Genomic DNA, 18,940 nt, shown 5'->3' on the forward strand with positions numbered 1-18,940 from the left:
ATGCCTGTAAGATTATAGTGTAAATAAAGATAATCAAAAGTCCAATGTAAGTGATTTATATCTCTTTAATAATGTAAATAACAGAACATATTCCTACAAATCATTCATTAACAACAATAAATATATCACAATTTTGTATACAGTGTCTGTATCACAGACATCATAAGTAATAAGAAATTAAAATTCAAAAAAGAATTAGTTACTGATTATCAAGCATAATCCATAAGCATCAAGGGACAAAACTCCAGATATCCTTATAGTTTTCTTTCAAATTCACAATTTAATATTTATAAAATACATAATCATTTCCTCTAAACATGAACTGTGAATCCATATGCTAATCATTATTAATCATTTATTTACAATAAATTTTATCTCTAAAAAAATACTTTTATCAATTTTTTTTTATTATGAAAAAAAAAACTTAATCAATACACTCAGTTCTACAGTTTAAAATGAAATCTGTTGTCTTTTTATGTAGTGCAAATATCTAAGATCATATATCACTAAAGAGTTAGTGTGGTACATGCATGCATACCAACATCAGAAAACACACTTTTTTAAAAATGAAATACAAAATGCTACATTACGAAAAATAAAAATACTTTGGTTTAGTAGCATGAAAGTGTATTAAAGTACATACACAATAATTTCATTAAAAAAAAATTATGCAATGAACGTATCAGTCAATCACAAAATATTATTCTGCATGATTTATAAATAACGGACGGAATTCAAAAATCCATATCAAAATTGATCTTTATCCAGGAAAAGTGTTCCAGAACACATCCATAAAATTCCATACTTTATGGAAGATACAGCTCTAAGACAAAAGGCATTACATAAGTACATGTATATAAAGTTAATATTCAACAGAAAATGCAAAAATGTCAACATGCCATACTTTCCTTTTTTTACGTCTGCTACATTTAAATATGTTCGCCATGAAAAATACATCTTCAAAATTCTTTTAATTACTGTCAGAGAAGAATTAGACATTATAAGTATAAACTATTAACATCTACTCTCCCTTACATGAAATAAACCATGATATATAATTTATGTCATATTTACTATGATATGAAATAAAATGGGTAAGACATTAATTTCAGACTAGCATTTTTGCACAAAAACTGATGTGCATGTAAATAAAATAACAATTGAAAATTACGATAAAAAAACTCATTTATATAGTTTTAAGGATAATAATTAAGTCATTTTTTCAAAAACAATTTCATTTGTGTACTTTATCAGATTAAAAATCCATACCAATATGAAGCATAAAACTAGAAGCAAAATAATCCAAAAGTTCTCATATTCACTTAACAAAGAAATGTCTATTCATCTTCAATCTGTTGAAGTTTCTTTTTGAGGCCAGACATGTCAGTTGCATCAGCCCCACGGGATGGTGTGAAATTGTAAGAGTACCTGCTGGATTTTCTTGATGGGTTATCATTGATTCGTACATCTCTCAAGTTTCCTAAAAAAAATACCAACAATAAACCTACTTTATTCTGAACATGCGATATGAGTACATAACTTGTATGTGATTGCCAATGCTTTTGTGAGACTGCTGCCAGCATTTCAAAAACCTAAAGATCAGTACTTAAAAATTTCAGATGCAACTGAATGTATAGACATTGATTTGTTCTAGATGGTGAAATTTTAATGAAGGTGTAATTTTTAATCTCTTAACAAAAATCAAATGCTGTAAAAATCAATCCCAATCTGTTTTTTTTTTTTTTCAGAACAACACTGGTTTGATAATCAAAAGTGCATGTACTACTGTTTAAATCACCCAAAATTTGCCAAGCTTGTAGATCACAGTCCTGCTTTTACACAGTAAATTTTTAATATGATGATTTGTTTTTAGTTGCATATGACTTACTGTCAAAAAAAAAAAAAAAAAAAAAAAATCTGGCTCATTTTTCAAAATTCACGGAGGAATATATTTTTTTTATGCTAATGTAAACCTATATGCATAAGCAACATCTTGAGGAAAATTACTTCAAATATCAAGCCATCCTTTCATATTGATGAAACTAAAAAAATATTTATTCTCCTACTTCTCCAGTATAGAAATATCCAAAAATATGTTTTTTGTATCTCATTTTCTGTTTCATTATTCAAAACTACTTACTTTCTAAATCTTCATCTTCCATTGGCTTCCAGTCGAAATCTCTAGGATGCCCAGAATCATCAAGAAATGGTGTTGGAAGGAATCCTCTCTTGGCCAGTGGATGATAGTTATCAACAGCAAAGTTATAAGATAATGCTGTGTAAAGAAATAAACAAGATGTGTTTGTGAAACACTATGCCCCCGTATGGCAGCTTATGTCGAAGGTTAAAGTTTCTCAAATGCAAGTCAAAATCCAGGCCAAAAGATAAAAAATGTTGATACCCAAAGAAAGATCTTGTCTCGAGGAAAACACCTGTGAAATTTGAAAGACCTAGATACAACTGTTCAAAAGTTATGGTGAAGGTAAAAGTTTTTTAAATAAAAGTCAAACGTCAAGGTCAAGGTCAAAGTGATTGGTATCCAAAGGAAGATCTCGTCAGAAGGATTACATATGTGAAGTATGAAAGCCCTAGCACCAACCATTCAAAAGTTATGGCCAAGGTTAAAGTTTTTCAAAAGTAGGTCAAACTCCTAGGTCAAGGTCAAAGGGTCAAAGTGGTTGGTATCCAAAGGAAGGTCTTGTCACAAGGATTACATATGTGAAGTATGAAAGCCCTAGCATCAACCATTCAAAAGTTATGGCCAAGGTTAAAGTTTTTCAAAAGTAGGTCAAACTCCTAGGTCAAGGTCAAAGTCGTTGGTATTCAAAGGAAGGTCTTGTCACAAGGATTACATATGTGAAGTATGAAAGCCCTAGCTCCAACCATTCAAAAATTATGGCCAAGTTTAAAGTTTTTCAAAAGTAGGTCAAACTCCTAGGTCAAGGTCAAAAGGGTCAAAGTGGTTGATATCCAGAGGAAGGTCTTGTCACAAGGAATACACATGTGAAGTTTGAAACCCTAAGCACCAATTGTTCAAAAGTTATGGCCAAGGTTAAAGTTTTTCAAAAGTAGGTCAAAGTCCAAGGTCAAGGTCAAAAGGTCAAAGTGGTTGGTATCCAAAAGAAGGCCTTGTCACAAAGAATACACATGTGAAGTTTGAAACCCCAAGCTCCAACTGTTCAGAAGTTATGGCCAAGGTTAAAGTCGCATAAAATTTTGCAAAAGTGGGTCAAACTCCAAGGTCAAGGTCAAAAGGTCAAATATGATGGTACCCAAAGAAAGGTCTTGTCACAAGAAATACACATGTGAAATATGAAAGTCATAGCTCCAACCAATCAAAAGTTATGGGCAAGGTTAAAGTTGACAACAGACAGACAGACAAACAGACAAACAAACAGACAAACAGACAGACAGGACAGAAACAATATACCCCCGGGATCTTTTGATCCGGGGGCATAAAAAGCAGAATAAATCATGAGAAACAAGGTGATATGTGGTGAAGAAACAATAATGAATGTCCAAAGCTTAACATGTTCCAGTCCTCTACTTCCTGTCTAAATCATCATCTGGAATGATTCATAATTAAACTTGATACATACACAAGACTAATACAATGTATCTCCATGGGGCATTTTCATACCAAGGCATGCTTTAAACTACAGAATGTACAAATCATACACAACTATACAAGTGCTTCAGTAGAGGAAGTCTTGTTTACATTCCACAACAATCAGATGAAAACAGACCTGATATATTGTTTTCCTTTACCTGAATACTCAAGCTTAAAATGTATGTCAGATGCTGCATCATCAGACAATGGATAGGACTTGTTTGCATACCATGTGATATAAAGCTGGCAAAAGAACTACAAGCTGACCATAATAAGAGTCAGTCAGGCTAAAAACGTAGGTCAGATGCACCACTAAAATATGTGTCAGACTTAGCATCCATGGATGGACCAAGCTTAAAGGTCTAGTTTTGACACACTTGTCAACAGTCACGAATAGAACTGTTGCCAGTTGCTGACCTTGAATAAAGGTACTCAAGTGTAAATGTAGGTTAGATGCAGTTGCAATGCTCAATGCATGCATCAGAGGAAGCAATTAAAGATTCACCAGTGTGAGTTTGGTTTGGATATTTGTGATACTACAGCTATACAGATCATTACACAGACACAGCAATTCCAGAATAAGCCCCTGGCCCCTGACCAAAACAGGGAATATAGCAATACTGTGCAGAATTTAAATATATGGATTAACTTCCTATACAAACCAGCTGGTGAGGGGATCCACTTTGCCCAGTAAGGCCTTGTCTGTTTCCTCTGCTGTGGATGCCAAAATGTTGCATTGACTTTCTCTCCTGTAAAATAAACAACTTTTTGAATATATAAAGCCCTCCCATTTTCTGTCTTGTTCATAAAAAATTTAATATCTTTGATATGCCTTCTTAAACAGGGATTTTGGGGCATATAGTTTTTGGTCTCTCTGTCTGCATGCTGATCTGTTTGTCCACAAAAGTTTAACCTTCCCTTAACTTTTGAACCGTTAACTAGGGCTTTCATATTTAAATGTATATTCCTTGTGATGAGATCTTTTTGAGAGGTACCACTATTTCTGACCCCCTGACCTTGACTTTGGAGTATGACCTATTTTAAAATCTGGCCATATCTTTTGAACAGTTAGAGCTAGATTTTTCATATTTCATATGTGCATTTCAGTCCCGTAGGAAGCAATTTCAGTTTGGGGGGGCACAGCCATACATTTTCAGTTGAGGGGGCACTATTAACTACCAAAAATTTCTTGACAAGGAAAAAAAAAAAAAAAAAAAAAAAAAAAGGTCATCAGACGTTTTTATTGAGGGGGCACAAGCATATAGCAGCTATGTTTTCTGTTGTAATCTATCTATCGGCAAAATTATTGGGGGGGCACGCCCCCCCCCCGTGCCCCCCCCCCCCCCCCCCCCCCGGTTCCTACGGCCATGTATTTCCTTGACAAGACCAGTCTTTGGGCACCACCGTTTTAACCTTGGAGTTTGGCCTACTTTTGAAAAACTTTAACCTTGGCCTTAACTTTTTGAACAGCTGGTGATAGGGCTTTCGTAGTTCATACATGTATTTCTTGCAACCAGACCTTTTGGGTACCAACATTTTTTACCTCATGACCTTGACCTTGGAGTTTGACCTACTTTTAAAAAACTTTAACCCTAGCCATAACTTTTAAATGGGTGTTGCTGGGGATTTCTTATTTCACCTATGTATTTCTTGTGACAAGATCTTTCCTTTGGTACCCAAATTTTTGACCACCTTGACCTTGGAGTTTTAATCTTGCCCATGAGCTGCCATATGGGGACAAAGGCACCTTGTTTTTAATATTCATTCAAAGAAAATTGCATCAATGCAGATTGCCTCTTTAATCCTTGTATAGTACACACATTACTTCAAGGCAAACACAGTGTTATTTTAATACCTACTCAGAATATCATGATTGAAGCAATTCCAAATTGAAGATAATAGTCACAAGTTTGATAACAATTTAACAGATGCTGGAGATTTATCAATGACTGACATATACCTTAGAATAATTCAAGTCTTACATTTTGAAATCTTTGATACTAACCATAAACTGACTTGACTAGTGCTCTTTGTTTCATGGCTATAACTTCAGGATCCCACATATGAAGCTGGCGTTTATTGGGATGTAGTTGGCGTAGTAATTTCCGCCTGAAAAATCAAATAAAATAGTCTTCATGAAAAATGTGGAATGAAATTAAAGCATGAATTCATAAACAATAGCAAAAACCTATAGTCCCCTTCGGTTTCACCGGTAGGGGACTAAAAACTACCCAGATGCAGGTAAAACTGAAACAGTGATTGTGGTTCAAAATCATAACATAGAATACGTAGATGACCTTAAACTTATCAACCAGGTTTGATTCAGTTATACTGTGCAAGAAAAGGTAGTACATCAAATTGTAACATGGATTAGGGTCTGGACAAGTGCATCTAGGTGCGAGATGCCTATCCAATACCCTTCCTGGTTGTGGAATACTGTTAAATAGAGGAGAAATGAAAGGGAAAGGGGTGGGATGAGATAAAGGAAAATTATGTACACCAACTGAAATAAACGCCATCTCATAAAAGCAACGAAATTCTCGATTCTATTTACTATTCGATATCTTCAACATGATATGAATAAAAAAATTCATTTGCTTTATAAAGTAAATATACTGCTCATGCGATAAGAGATTTAATCACAGGTTTGTTTTCATCACTTCAAAGCCATATATTTTCAAGGTCACAAATGATTCATGACAATGGGAATGTCATAAAACTCTGCATATTATACTTTACACAATAGTATTTAATAAAAGTATAATTTGTACAAAAATTGAACACCTACCTTTAAAAAATGACAATTGATGAATTCAAATCATATTTTCTCTTTCATGTCTATTATGAATACACAACATTGCAATATACCCTTCTCTCTTTTCATAAAAAAAGAATATCTCACTGAAATTGATTTGTCAATAGCAACGTGCACTGTTCAACGACATTCAGATTTGAATTTTGCTGTAGAATGTATTGCCAAGTGTGTGTGATTTTCACTTGAAGACAAAGAGTGTATTGCAATGGATTTGAGATTAAAATGGGAACAATAGAAGATTTAGCCCTTTAAACATTCATGGTCTTAACCCAAAAGTTTAGGAAAGCAGACAGACATAATTAATAAAGAAAACATTTTTAAAGGAAATCCTTACTGTTTGATCAAATATTTTCTGCCTAATTGCTTGTATTGAACATTGGAAAAAGCAGTTTTAGCTTAAATGAAACGCAATGCAGATAAAAAAAACTTTACTTGGTTTTAATAACTTTTGGTTTAAATAAATTGTTCAAAATTGATGCCAAAACTTTTAGCCCACCCTGTAGATATCGGTTTTCACTTACAATGTTATTAAAAAATCAATTTTGATTTGATAATATGCTGAGGATTTTATTTCAAATGCATTTATATTATGGCAGTATGAATTTATCGATATCAATTAAGGCGCACCCAATAAGCAGTCACACATAATCCTATTAAGACTCCCATATATGATCAATGCCATTTTTATCATAGATCTTTTTCTGAGAGGAAAAATTGATTCATTGAAATAACATTGAGTAAGTTTGTTGGTGAATGTAAAAGCACAATTATAAATGTATATAAACAACAGTAATGGATTTATATTCATTATTTAGCATTTGACAAAGTTTGCCACTTAAAATAACTGATCCCGCTCTGTTGAATCATCTTCAAAAAACTGTATAGCTTTTAGTCCTGAATAACAGAACTACTTAATTAAGCATATCTGCATAAAAAAATTTTTTTCTCCTTAAGATTTTGAAATTCTAAAAATACACATACAGTCAATCCTTGTTATCTCAAACTCTATGTTACCTAGAAAAAACTTTGAGATATCTGAGGATTCGAGATAAAGGGAAAATACTAAAGGAATAATGTGGTTTGGACATTAACCACTTTGACATATCCATAGTATTCAAGATATAGGCGTTAGAGATACCGAAGTTCAAATATATATATATATGCACTTATAACAAACATGCTTATAATGAAATGACGCTTTCAGCGAAGTGATTTTCATTCCCTGTGGCTTTAAAATATATTGTGAAATTATAATTAATGGATATATTAACGAATTACATTTATAATGAAGCAAAATCGTCCATCCCTGGTGCTTCATTATAAGAGTGTTTTACTGTAAATAGTCTTGAACTTGAATAGTACCAAGAAAAAAATTCAAGATATTAGAGGATTCAAGGTTAAAATACATAAAAGTGGTTGGGACTTTCAATTCACTTCCATATATCCACTGTATTCAAGATATAGGTGTTCAAGATACTGAAGTTTAACTGTATATATGTGATACATGAAAGTACAGAAACTCATGTTTATAGTGAACACAGGTATATTATTAAATTTGAACATATTTAAAAAAGTAAGATTTTCTGCACCCAGTTCCAGAAAACAGCAAATTATTCATAGGATAAAAAGAAAATAGATACAGGCAATGAAATACCAAAAAGATGTAAGAAGAAGCAGTCTCATGCATGCAGCTACAGGTCAATGGAATTGGCTAGCTCATAAGTATATTTTACTGTACATGATATGATTTTTGTCATTGACAGCAAATTTGCTCTGCTAGTTTAATTTTCTATACATTTTAACAAACTTCAAAACACAGAAATCCTAAGATCCAGATTAAAATTAATTAAATCAATGTAAATAAGCTTACCATTTCAAAATTCACTTTAAAAAACCAAGATCCAGCCAAGAGGAATCATGCTATCCATCTAACTGACATTAATGTATCTTTTTTGTCATTCATAATAAATCATGGATATAATAATCAATAGTTTTCCTCCTTCAGATCAATGTATTGGCTCTGTAGGAAGGCTTGCCTCAGAGTGGATGCAACTTTAATGTGTATAAAGATTAAAATGTGGAAAGAAGTTAAAAGGTTGATGAAGTTTAACAAAAGCCGTTTAAAAATGACATACATGGGTCTCTTTAAATGACCCCGCTGCTTTACAGAGGAAGAAAAGAGAGCTGTGCATATGATACATGTATCACTGATTCTACATTCTTGAGCAATCAAGAGAACTAAGACATGCTTAAATAGTGATTATATGTTTGTATGTAAATGATTATGATATCATACTTAATGAGCTCTCTTTATAAATCTCCAAAACTGTCCAATACATTTGAACCAGATTTGACTTTTTATGATCAAATTTGACTTTTTATGAAAAAAATTAATCAACAAAGCAGAGCAAAAATGTGAATTTGGTCTGTAATTCATCAAGATAGACTCACACACCAAAAATGACAGACTGATATATGCAAGCATCTAGAAAAAAAGACCAGAAAAGCAAATGGGACATACTGATTGACATACAGATACTCATATAGATGGTCAGACAGTTGGAGAGAAGACCTGTTAGTTCCCTTTGATTTCATTCATTTGGTAACTTGGTAACCTGCTCTTACAATTTTAAAGGAATAACCATCTCTTATTTCATTTGAGGTGACAGTAAATACTGGTTAAATGGTTGTTAAGTATAAAGTAAAATCCACCTTTGACGTCACTCTTTTGTTTGAGCGCTCCATTATTTTTCAGGAATGGAAAGTTGTGAATTACATTGAAAACAGAATTAGTTATGTTCATATTCTCCTTTCCGTACCTCTACTGAGGAAAGAACTTAGAAAATTTTAACAAGTTTATTTACACGTAAAGAAAATAAATATGGCACTGATGAGAATCAAACCCTGTACCTTCACCTTCGGAGTCTGATACACATCTCACTACGCTATCGATGCTGTTGAATGACAGCAGATTTAAATAACTTTAGTACACTTTTTTTCGCCTTACTTTCTCTCTGTATATAAATATTAAATACTGCTAATATGTTAAATGTATATTTACAGTGTATCTCAAAAATATTCTTTATTATATATTATCAAATAATAATCACAAGCATTTAAAAAGGTGGATTTTACGTGGGTTAATAGACTCATAGCGCTCCATTCCTTAAAAGCAATGGGCCTTGGCCCCTTCGGGGCCTCAGCTCCATTACTTAGGAATGGAGCACTACTTGTACATTAACCCTTACGTAATACAGGTAACATGTTAGCAGAGCCAATACATTTAATATGGATATTTGTATTCTTAGGCATTTTTCACCTCAGATCTAATAAAGGAATTCTACTCAATGTTTCTACTTACATTTAAAAGTATTATTATTGTTTGCGTAATGTAAGCATTCAATTAACTGCCTCAAACATTTACACATGCATCAGCTGATCAAAATTCATAACATCACAGTTGTATTTACAGATTTAATTTTCTAATATTTCTCACCACCTTTTTCTTAGCAATTCACATGTTCAAACAATATAATCCAAGTAGTGGGTAATTTTGATTAAAAATATTTTGATTTTTGATTATATAAAGATTTGGGATTAATAAATCTGCTACAATTCTATTTTTTGCAAGTTTGCCTGTACACAACAAAACTCCACAAACAAGAGATGTTTGTGAAACACTTATGTCCCCCTCCCCCAAATCATTGGCACTTTTCTAAGTCCAAGGGGCATAACTCTGTCCGAAATTGCTCAATCGTACCCAAAACAGAACTTGACCTAGATATTTTTATGATAAATCTGTATACCAAATTTCATTTCAGTATGGGCAACCTCTGCGAAGAAAATGAACGGAAACTGCAAATAATTGGAATTTTTCTAAGTCCAAGGGGCATAACTCTGTCCAAAATTGCTCGATCATACCCAAATCAGAACTGACCTAGATATTCTTATGATAAATCTGTATACCAAATTTAATTCCAGTATGTGCAACCTCTGTGAAGAAAATGAACGGAAACTATTGGTGGACCGACCAACCGACCTACCGACAGACTGCAGCAAAGCAATATGCCCTCCCTTCTTCGAAGGGGGGCATAAATATTGGGCATGCGCAACTTCAGAAATCACCTGTTGTACAGTTATAAACTTAACAGAGATTTGTTACCTGTAGTATTTGCGCCAGGCTAGCTGAATAGTCAGAGCAGCAATAGACTTCTCGAATTCCTCAGCCCCCGCTCGTAACCTCATGGTTCTTATGGATTGTTTGGCCACTTTCAGAATTCCAACTTGTCGCATTTTGTAGCTATAAAGATAGAAATTAATCGGTCACTTCATTGAAGTTTATGACAAAATGTATTACATGTACACTGCTCAGTACCGATCTTCAAAATTTTTTTTCTGAACGACTACAGCTATACATCATAACCCTGATTACCAGACATCCAAACAAACAGACCATGCACTGATATATTACACAGCTAATCTTTTTATCTATACAAAATATCAGAATTAATACTTTGATGCTTCCATAAAAATAATTGATAGTGTTACCTTCTAAAGCCTTATCTCAAAAAAGAAGCTATTTTAAACATAAAATCAATGAAAGTAAATCTTACAGGATTGAGAATTTGCCTTCTAAATGTTGATGAACTAACAGACGTTAAGGTGTTTGTTGGGCGTTATCTACCTGGAGTAAAATTCTGGTCAGGTTTTTACTTTGATAACACTGGTCTATTTCCTCAATGGGCATTTCACACTGAATAAAGGGCTATGAGAGCTAATTGGTTTTAATGCTAATAGTGTGTGATCAAGACATTTGCAGTGATTATTACAAAAAGTGGTTATAATTTATGCTTATTTCTATGCCATTTTTATGCATATTTTCCATATTTTGCATATATTACTGATAAATGTTTGTTTTAAAAATGCATGATTTCAATTTTTAACAAAACTTACAAATATATTTTCTTAAAAAGCCTGTCAAGTTTAAAAGTTCTCAGACTTTGAATTCAAGATGGCTTCTATTCAAGCCACAGTGCTGACATGGGTTACCTTTTATACTGTTTACAATCTAAATTTTAAAATCTAGATTTTCGGTGATATATGCATGTATCTTCTTTATATCAGTATCGTCTAAAAATGTTAATAAGATTTTTGTCTGAAAAAAAAAAAACTTGATAAAATATCTAATAACTCTTTCTTGATGATTTTCTTTTCCGTAGTTGATTCCTTTTTGTCCATGCTTGGTTTTGTTATTTAAAGTTTGTAGTTCCAGGTTGCTATGTTTAAATGCATGGCTAAAGAATGTGAACAAGGGAAGGGTTTTCAAAAAAAAGTTGAGACAAAGAATTAAAATGAACATTAAATCTAAAGGACTGAAATAAAACTGTGTTATTAGTCCCCTACCGGTGAAACCGGAGGGGACTATAGGTTTCCTCTGAGTCTGTCCATCTGTCTGTCTGTTTAGCTGTCCCTCTGTCTGTCTGTCCCACTTGGTTTTCCACACTTTTTCCTAAACGCTTGCAGATATTGAGCTGATTTTTGGTATGTGAGTGTATCTTGATGAGTTACAGATCAAGTCTGCATTTCATTCTGCTTCATTGGTTTTTGACGGAATTATGGCCTTTTCAATTTTTAAGGGTTTTCCGCAATTTTCTTCTAAACGCTTTCAGATATTGAGCTGATTTTTGGTATGTGTCTTTACCTTGATTAGTTATAGATCAAGTTTGCATTTCGTTCCGCTTCATTGATTTTTGATGGAGTTATGACATTTTCAATTCTTAACGGGAACCAGATTACACTTGCCGGTAGGGGACTAGTATTGCTAATGCAATTCTCTCAGAATGCTTGTTCTATTTGTCACACTTTTTAACAAAGGGGGGGAGGGGGGAATGGCTAGTAAAATGTGATTAGGCTGTTAAAGTTTTGCTATTACTAGCCATATTGGGTATAGTGTTCAAAAAAAAAAAAAAAAAAAAAATTGGTGCACACTGCACAAGCATATGAATTGGGATTCAAAAACAACCATTTTCATGCACTTTAAGATCTTAGGGTTGGTATAAGACCACAGTAATGTGTTTAAATTTTAGATTATTATACTGAAACAAAATTAGGCAGTTCAGGTTAACTTCATGGCCCATGGTTCTCTCATGTTTTTGTACTTATTTTGTAAAATTGTTAAAAATTTATGTCTCCTCTTTTTTTTTTTTTTTACATATTATGCAATAGGCAGATTCACAATTTTTAGTCACAAAGAAGTCAGAAAAAAGTACAGTCATGCATAATTATGAATGTTCTGGTTCATTATAGGCACAGTTGAGCTAAAACAAGAATTTTATTATGCTTGGAACTAGCAGCTGGAGGCATAAGGGAACTCTAGTTGGGAATTTTTTTCTCCAATTATACCTGCAGAGAAATTTTAAAGGATTGGAACTTATTAGTACCTTTCCCTCATAAGATCAGATTAGCCCCTGACCCCTGCTTCTAATATACAGACTTTATTTAAACTATTCATAAAAACTTTCAATATACAGACACTATTTTATTTTACTATTCATAGAAAACAATACAGCAAGACAATTAACCCACTGTCCCTGGTTTTCTAATCAGTATAAAAGTCAACAGTAAAACATCTACCCATATTTTGCCCTTTTTAAAAAACAAATATCCAGAATATATACACAACATGAAAGAATCCTATCTCATTCTTTTCATCAGTTCTTACATAATTTGTCACCCAGGCAGGAAATTGAACAAGTTTCTTACCATAATCTTCCATGGCCATGATCATAGATTCCGAATATTACACATAACTGATGTATATTAAATCAAACACTTGCCGTGAAGATCTCTCGTTTCAAACTTTCAATGGGGACTTTACTTAGGTATTATGCAGTATGTGTGTACAAGCATTCAATACCCTGTAATTTCAGCCATATGAGATAAAGGGGTCCTTTTTCCTTCAAAAACGTATTTGGCAACTACTCAATGAGTTCTGATAAATGGCATCCATTGAGATGCATTAAATGACTGGAAACTAAGAAGTCTTTAAATTTTGAACAAATACTGATTATAACCTGAAATTTTTGACAGGTAAAACGTGTGTAAGTGGTCAGGTATTCTAAAGGTAGAGAACAGGTAACAGGGAGGAAACAGACGAGGCCTTCTTCTTAACAATCCATCCAAAAACAATATACGTTGGGATCTCATTATATTGCATGACAAAAAGCATGCAAAGAAACTTAACTGATGTTTATAAAATAATTAATGAAATGTTTGGATTCCTCTGATGCTAGGATTTAAATAATTAGGTTCCTCTGAGTTTGATACTAACAGAAAACTGTTGATACTAGATTTTACCTGAAATATACCTCTTGATTTTTTTTTAATTCTATTTGTTTTGTTTTGTTTTTTGTTGTTTTTTTTTAAAACTGTTATCATAGTTTGATTAACATATATCACTACATTCTCAATAAATGGAAAGTACATGATTGTATATAGTCAACTACATGTAGTTCAATCTTGCTGTCTCCATTGACAGAGGTAATTTTAACAGCAAATAGCAGGCTGCACTCAGGCAATACCAATAAGGTCATAAACGGAGACCAATTTCAGTATAATCTATACAGATTTTTTTTATAACAAATCAAACAAAATCAGATTTCTCAAGCATTCAGCAAACTTTTTTTTATTAAATCATTAGGGGACTATGATTAGATCAGGTTAAAGGAAGTAAAGAATATATTCAAGCCTTAATAAATTGGCAGCACTGTCTTTTATTTAATAAGATTTATTTCCCTTTGGTCTATTAAAGGTGTGAAATTTTTTTTCATGAAATCATTTTCAGTGTAAAATTTAATATTATTACAAAAGTTGAAGCTTGTGAGACTACACATAACAGTACCAAAACAGGGTCCCCATCAGGTTCTTGGAAATGGGGGTGCAGGAGAGAATATGGGAGGGGTACCCCTCCACTAAATTGTAAATATAGATAAAATTTTAGCGAGTCTCTGGTGGATTTATAAAAATTATTTTTTTTCAAATATCAAATAAATAAAATCTTGCAGTATTATATTTGAAACAGAAGAATAATGAATTCATTTTGTTTATTTAAAAATAAAGGTATTTTCCTGGATTTTTGGTGTGTGTTTTTTTTTTTAATCAAAGGGGATGCAATCCCTGCTCCCAACAGCCTTGCAAAAGATGCTTTACTTAAAGAATGTGAATGTATCGTCATATTCAATTGGAAACTGTTCAGAATGATATAGATAATAAAATATGATATTTCTTTTGGGCTTAAAACTTGTGAACTCCTTACAGAAAAAAATAACAAAGTCTTAAGATAATTAAAGCTCCCCTCAATTCAACTTTCAAAGGAGTGTTTCAAAAAACCCTAGGCTTACTTTTATCAACTTGTAGTGGTATATTTTAATTTGCTAATTTTTCATGACTTAACAAGAAGTTGACTACAATGTATGTACATGTACTTACTTTTTCCATGCCTTCTGGATTTTGGATGCTGCCTTTTGCTTTAGCTTGTATTGTCGTTGTCGTGATTTTTCTGTACTTTTGATTTGCTTCTGGTTTTCTTTTTGCCACAGGACTATTTCCTGCTCTGAGAGTTCTCTTTCCTTCCGCCTGTAAAATTTAGATGGACCATGTTGAGAATGCTGTGAAGATTTGAAGAAATTTTGAAACGTGGCAGAGAGTGCTCGGAAGAATTGTGGCATTTCTGGTTATTTCCCTTAAATAAGGCACTCCAAGAATAAATTTAAACTTTCCAATCACTCAAAAAGAGAAACTTTAGTCATACGAATTTTCACTCTTCAAAAAATCTAAGATTTTTTCAGTGTCTCCAGAGATTTTTGGAAATGTTTAAAATGTCGTGGAGAATATTAAACCATGTCCATGTTGAAGAGTTATTGTATACAAGATTATAAATCAAATTTAGAATCTTGACCAATTTAAATGGGATATATTTATTCCAGTATCCAGTCTTGTAAAGAATTCCTTATTCTTTCTCCAAATATTGACGGAAGTGATTGAAAAGGGAAAGGTGTTTAAATCTCTATCAAACACACTTTTTGTTTTTATATCAATAATAATGAAAGGAAGTGTTCAAACACCTGCACCATAAAAATTTCCACTACACTTTTAAAAAAAAACACCCAGAAAAAGTGTACAATGTACGTAATTCAAAGATACACTTTTGCAATTAATGACCTTATGCTTTCTGTCAAACACTGTTTCTTTAGACATATACATTTAACATCCAATTATTAGCCCTCTACGATTTATCTGGTTTTTTGAAGAAAACCTTAATCCTTTCTGTTATGGTATTTAAACAGCCACAGAGCTTAAAAATCTGTAGTTTCTTTAGAAATGTTTGTCAAAAGATTGGATGTAAACTATTGAACTACCAATTTGTAAACTGACAATTCTGTATTCAAACAGGCAAATAATCACAATGCTAATCTCCCACATTCAATTTACCCTTGATTTCAAAGTTATTGAAAGGAAATGGTGTATTTAAAAGATATATTCAATAAAATTTCAATCAAAGGTTGTACTTTAAGAATATATAATCATGATTATATTGTAAACAAGAAAGTGTGACATTCATGAATTTGGAAATTAATATTTGAAAACTTCTCAAATTATGCACTGCAACAGAAATCTTAACTTGCTTAATGTAAACGACTTGAGATCAGAGACTACATGTAATTCTATGATACTGAGATCTGAGACTAAATATATAACATTGAGATCAAATGAGATTAAATCAACATAACTGAGATCTGTAATGTGCTTTCACTAATTTTTTTGCCAAAAATAGTCTCCAGAGATTACTAAATTCACACAGATGCAGAGTGTTTTCGAAGAACCAAATGACATTGATTTGGGTTGTCATTCATCATTAATGCTAAAGTCTTCTACATAATCATTTTAGTAAATGAAAAGCACTGAGTAAGACAAATTTTTTTGTATGAGACGAAGACTGTTAATCCATTCATATGTTTGCTGGTTCCCAGACTGTTAGGTTAAAAATGAACATATAATCTTAGCAAAATGCATAACAATGTGTTAGAACTATTAAAATATATATTAAAAATACTCAAAATAAAATAATTCCAAATTTTCAAGCATACATGTATATATAGATATATGAAAGAGCAACCATGTGAGTTCCCAGTCATGACAGAGATACCACCAGTTAATAAATAAATGGGTTTTACTTCAGCAAAATAATAATGTCAAACGTTAGATACCATTTACAGCAGTAACATTTTCAAAATCAGAAAACCTAGTGACAGTGAACATTATGGGAAAAAATTCATAATTTGATATTTTTTTTAACAGGAATCATATTTACTTCAGAATAAGCAGGTGCCCCTTCTAGCAATGTTCACTGTAAACAGGTTTTACTGTAGCATATATAATGAGAACAATTAGTTATTCATTTTAGAAAGAATGATATACATAGAAATCCATGAAATGTCATGTTTTATACTGACTTACATTCAGACAATGATATTTGCAAACTGCATTATTTTCACACCACAAAGTTTACCTTTCCAATTCATCATAAATTTGAATTATACTGGTGCTGATGAGAAAATCTCTGAAATATACCAATTAAGGCACTCATTAAATATATTGAGAAGAACAAATTAAGTTTCCATCTTGCTTCTCAGGGTCTCAGAAAGTTAGTTTCAAATAAAATATACGAAATTTATAACAGTGGCATATTCATGTCTCTGCCTTTCAAGTTAATGTTTTTGACAACTGTTCACTGAAAATCTCCATGTTTACACCCTTCCCTGAAAAAGAGTCACAGAAGACTTGGATGGGTACCTAAACATATGATAAAGTTTGATTGAAATTCAGGGCCAAAGCTGTAGGGGGAATAGCATTTTGAAATATTGGTTACAGATAGATGGAAGAGACAGAAAACTTATGATCACATATAATTCCTCTGGTCTTCAATCAATAGAGCTACAAAAAAAGGGGGGAGGGCAATTTAGCCAAGCAATAATTAATATAAAGAGCTGGGGATACACAAGTCTTTGTACGGTAAAAAAAAAAAAGAAATTTAATAATAAATAATTTTCAAGGATGATAATCAAATGATATATAGAAAGAAATATAGAACATGAACAAAAGTACATCTGTATTATATTTAACAACAAAACAACTTAATTTTCAGTACCATACATTTAAACCCCACCCCCATCCCCACTCCACCCCAGTGTTATCATCTTTCCTCTTTCCCTACAACAGTTCCACTGGTCAATGGAAGAGGCATGAAACAAGTAAAATTTAAAATTTTGATGTGGAAAAAAAACATGTTTTGATGCTGATATGTGCTTTCAAGATCTCCTGAAAACTCAGTACACCTCAAAATTCACCATCGATCTGCAAAAGCTGTAAACTTTGCGTTGCCAAAAAAACAGCTAAAACAAAAACAAACAAATAAAACACCTAGGCGCTTCAAACTACTACCTTAAAACGCTCCATTTAATTCTTCAGAAACTTGAAATATGGACTCCAAAATATTTACAACCATACTGAAATATAATTCAGTCTACTATGTACATATAAAATACATATTCTTATAATCAGACAATTTAATTACCTTGAAGATCGTCTCCATGCAAACGCTTGGTTAATTAGTGGTAGTGAATTCGGCCTTTGGCTTTTCAAAGGTTCATTCATAAATTTTCTTATGATGTTGAGTTTTGTTGTAAATTTTTGCCATTTCACACTTTTGGTTGCAGGGCCCGTTAAATTTGGTAATTGTTCAACAGTTCCTCCCATACTGAGAATATTCTATGTAAAGTCACTAAAAACACTTGACTCCTGGAACATTAAATTCCCACATCACAATTTATGAAACAACGGAACCTAAATTTACTGAGATCCTATTAATCCATTATGAACAAAGGTAATTAAATTTTTGATTTTGCATTCTGGGATTTAAAAAAAATAATTTCTCCATCATAAAATTTTAAGGCTGCAAAAAAATGGTCACAAATTTCATCCACTTTTTGCACACATCAACTTTTGTTAAGAGCTCGCAATTTAATATTGGAAATCAATCTGGTCATTCCCTGAAAATTGAATTCTTCCCCACAAACAATATCCACTGACAATTAGAATTTTAAATTGTCTGTCAGATACGATAAACTTAGAGAACAAAAGCACACATACTAGTTCTATTCTAAAGTCTTATCTTTACATCTACATAAATCCTGTCTTTAAAATAGGCTATTTAAAATCTACTTTCTATAATCCCCATTTAAAAGAAGTAATTCAATAATTAAAAAAACACTTTTAGTTGAGTCTATGTATTAAAGGGACGAATGACTATCTCGTAATTTTTCGGTCGGACAATAGCCATAGAGTTCATGTTACCAATCAAATGCTATTCAATTCCCCTAACACCTAGGAGATATACCCAGATGATTTGTAACAAATAAATAACAATAAGGAATTAAGGTTCTAGTAATATGAGAAAG

At 32.4% G+C, this 18,940-nt stretch overlaps 1 protein-coding gene across 4 annotated transcripts in view; it reads right to left on the bottom strand.

Annotated features, from left to right (window-relative positions):
* Positions 1-1,202: 1,202 nt before the first annotated feature.
* The window catches only part of LOC133191969 (inversin-like), a 41,771-nt gene continuing 24,033 nt past the window's right edge, over positions 1,203-18,940 (bottom strand). For 3 of the 4 annotated variants that reach the window (XM_061327762.1, XM_061327761.1, XM_061327764.1), the window contains exons 19-25: positions 16,993-17,043; positions 14,913-15,059; positions 10,588-10,725; positions 5,616-5,719; positions 4,273-4,359; positions 2,141-2,275; positions 1,203-1,480 (exon numbers count right to left, since the gene is read on the bottom strand). In XM_061327762.1, the coding sequence (XP_061183746.1) occupies positions 1,338-1,480; positions 2,141-2,275; positions 4,273-4,359; positions 5,616-5,719; positions 10,588-10,725; positions 14,913-15,059; positions 16,993-17,043 (805 nt within the window). In that variant the 3' untranslated portion in view covers positions 1,203-1,337. The remainder of the gene's footprint in view (positions 1,481-2,140; positions 2,276-4,272; positions 4,360-5,615; positions 5,720-10,587; positions 10,726-14,912; positions 15,060-16,992; positions 17,044-18,940) is intronic. The other variant, XM_061327763.1, reaches the window with a different exon arrangement.

Source organism: Saccostrea echinata, unplaced genomic scaffold, assembly GCF_033153115.1.
Source record: "Saccostrea echinata isolate AGI-Se365-2 ecotype Australia unplaced genomic scaffold, CSIRO_AGI_Sech_v1 ptg000025l, whole genome shotgun sequence".
NCBI lineage: Eukaryota > Metazoa > Mollusca > Bivalvia > Ostreida > Ostreidae > Saccostrea > Saccostrea echinata.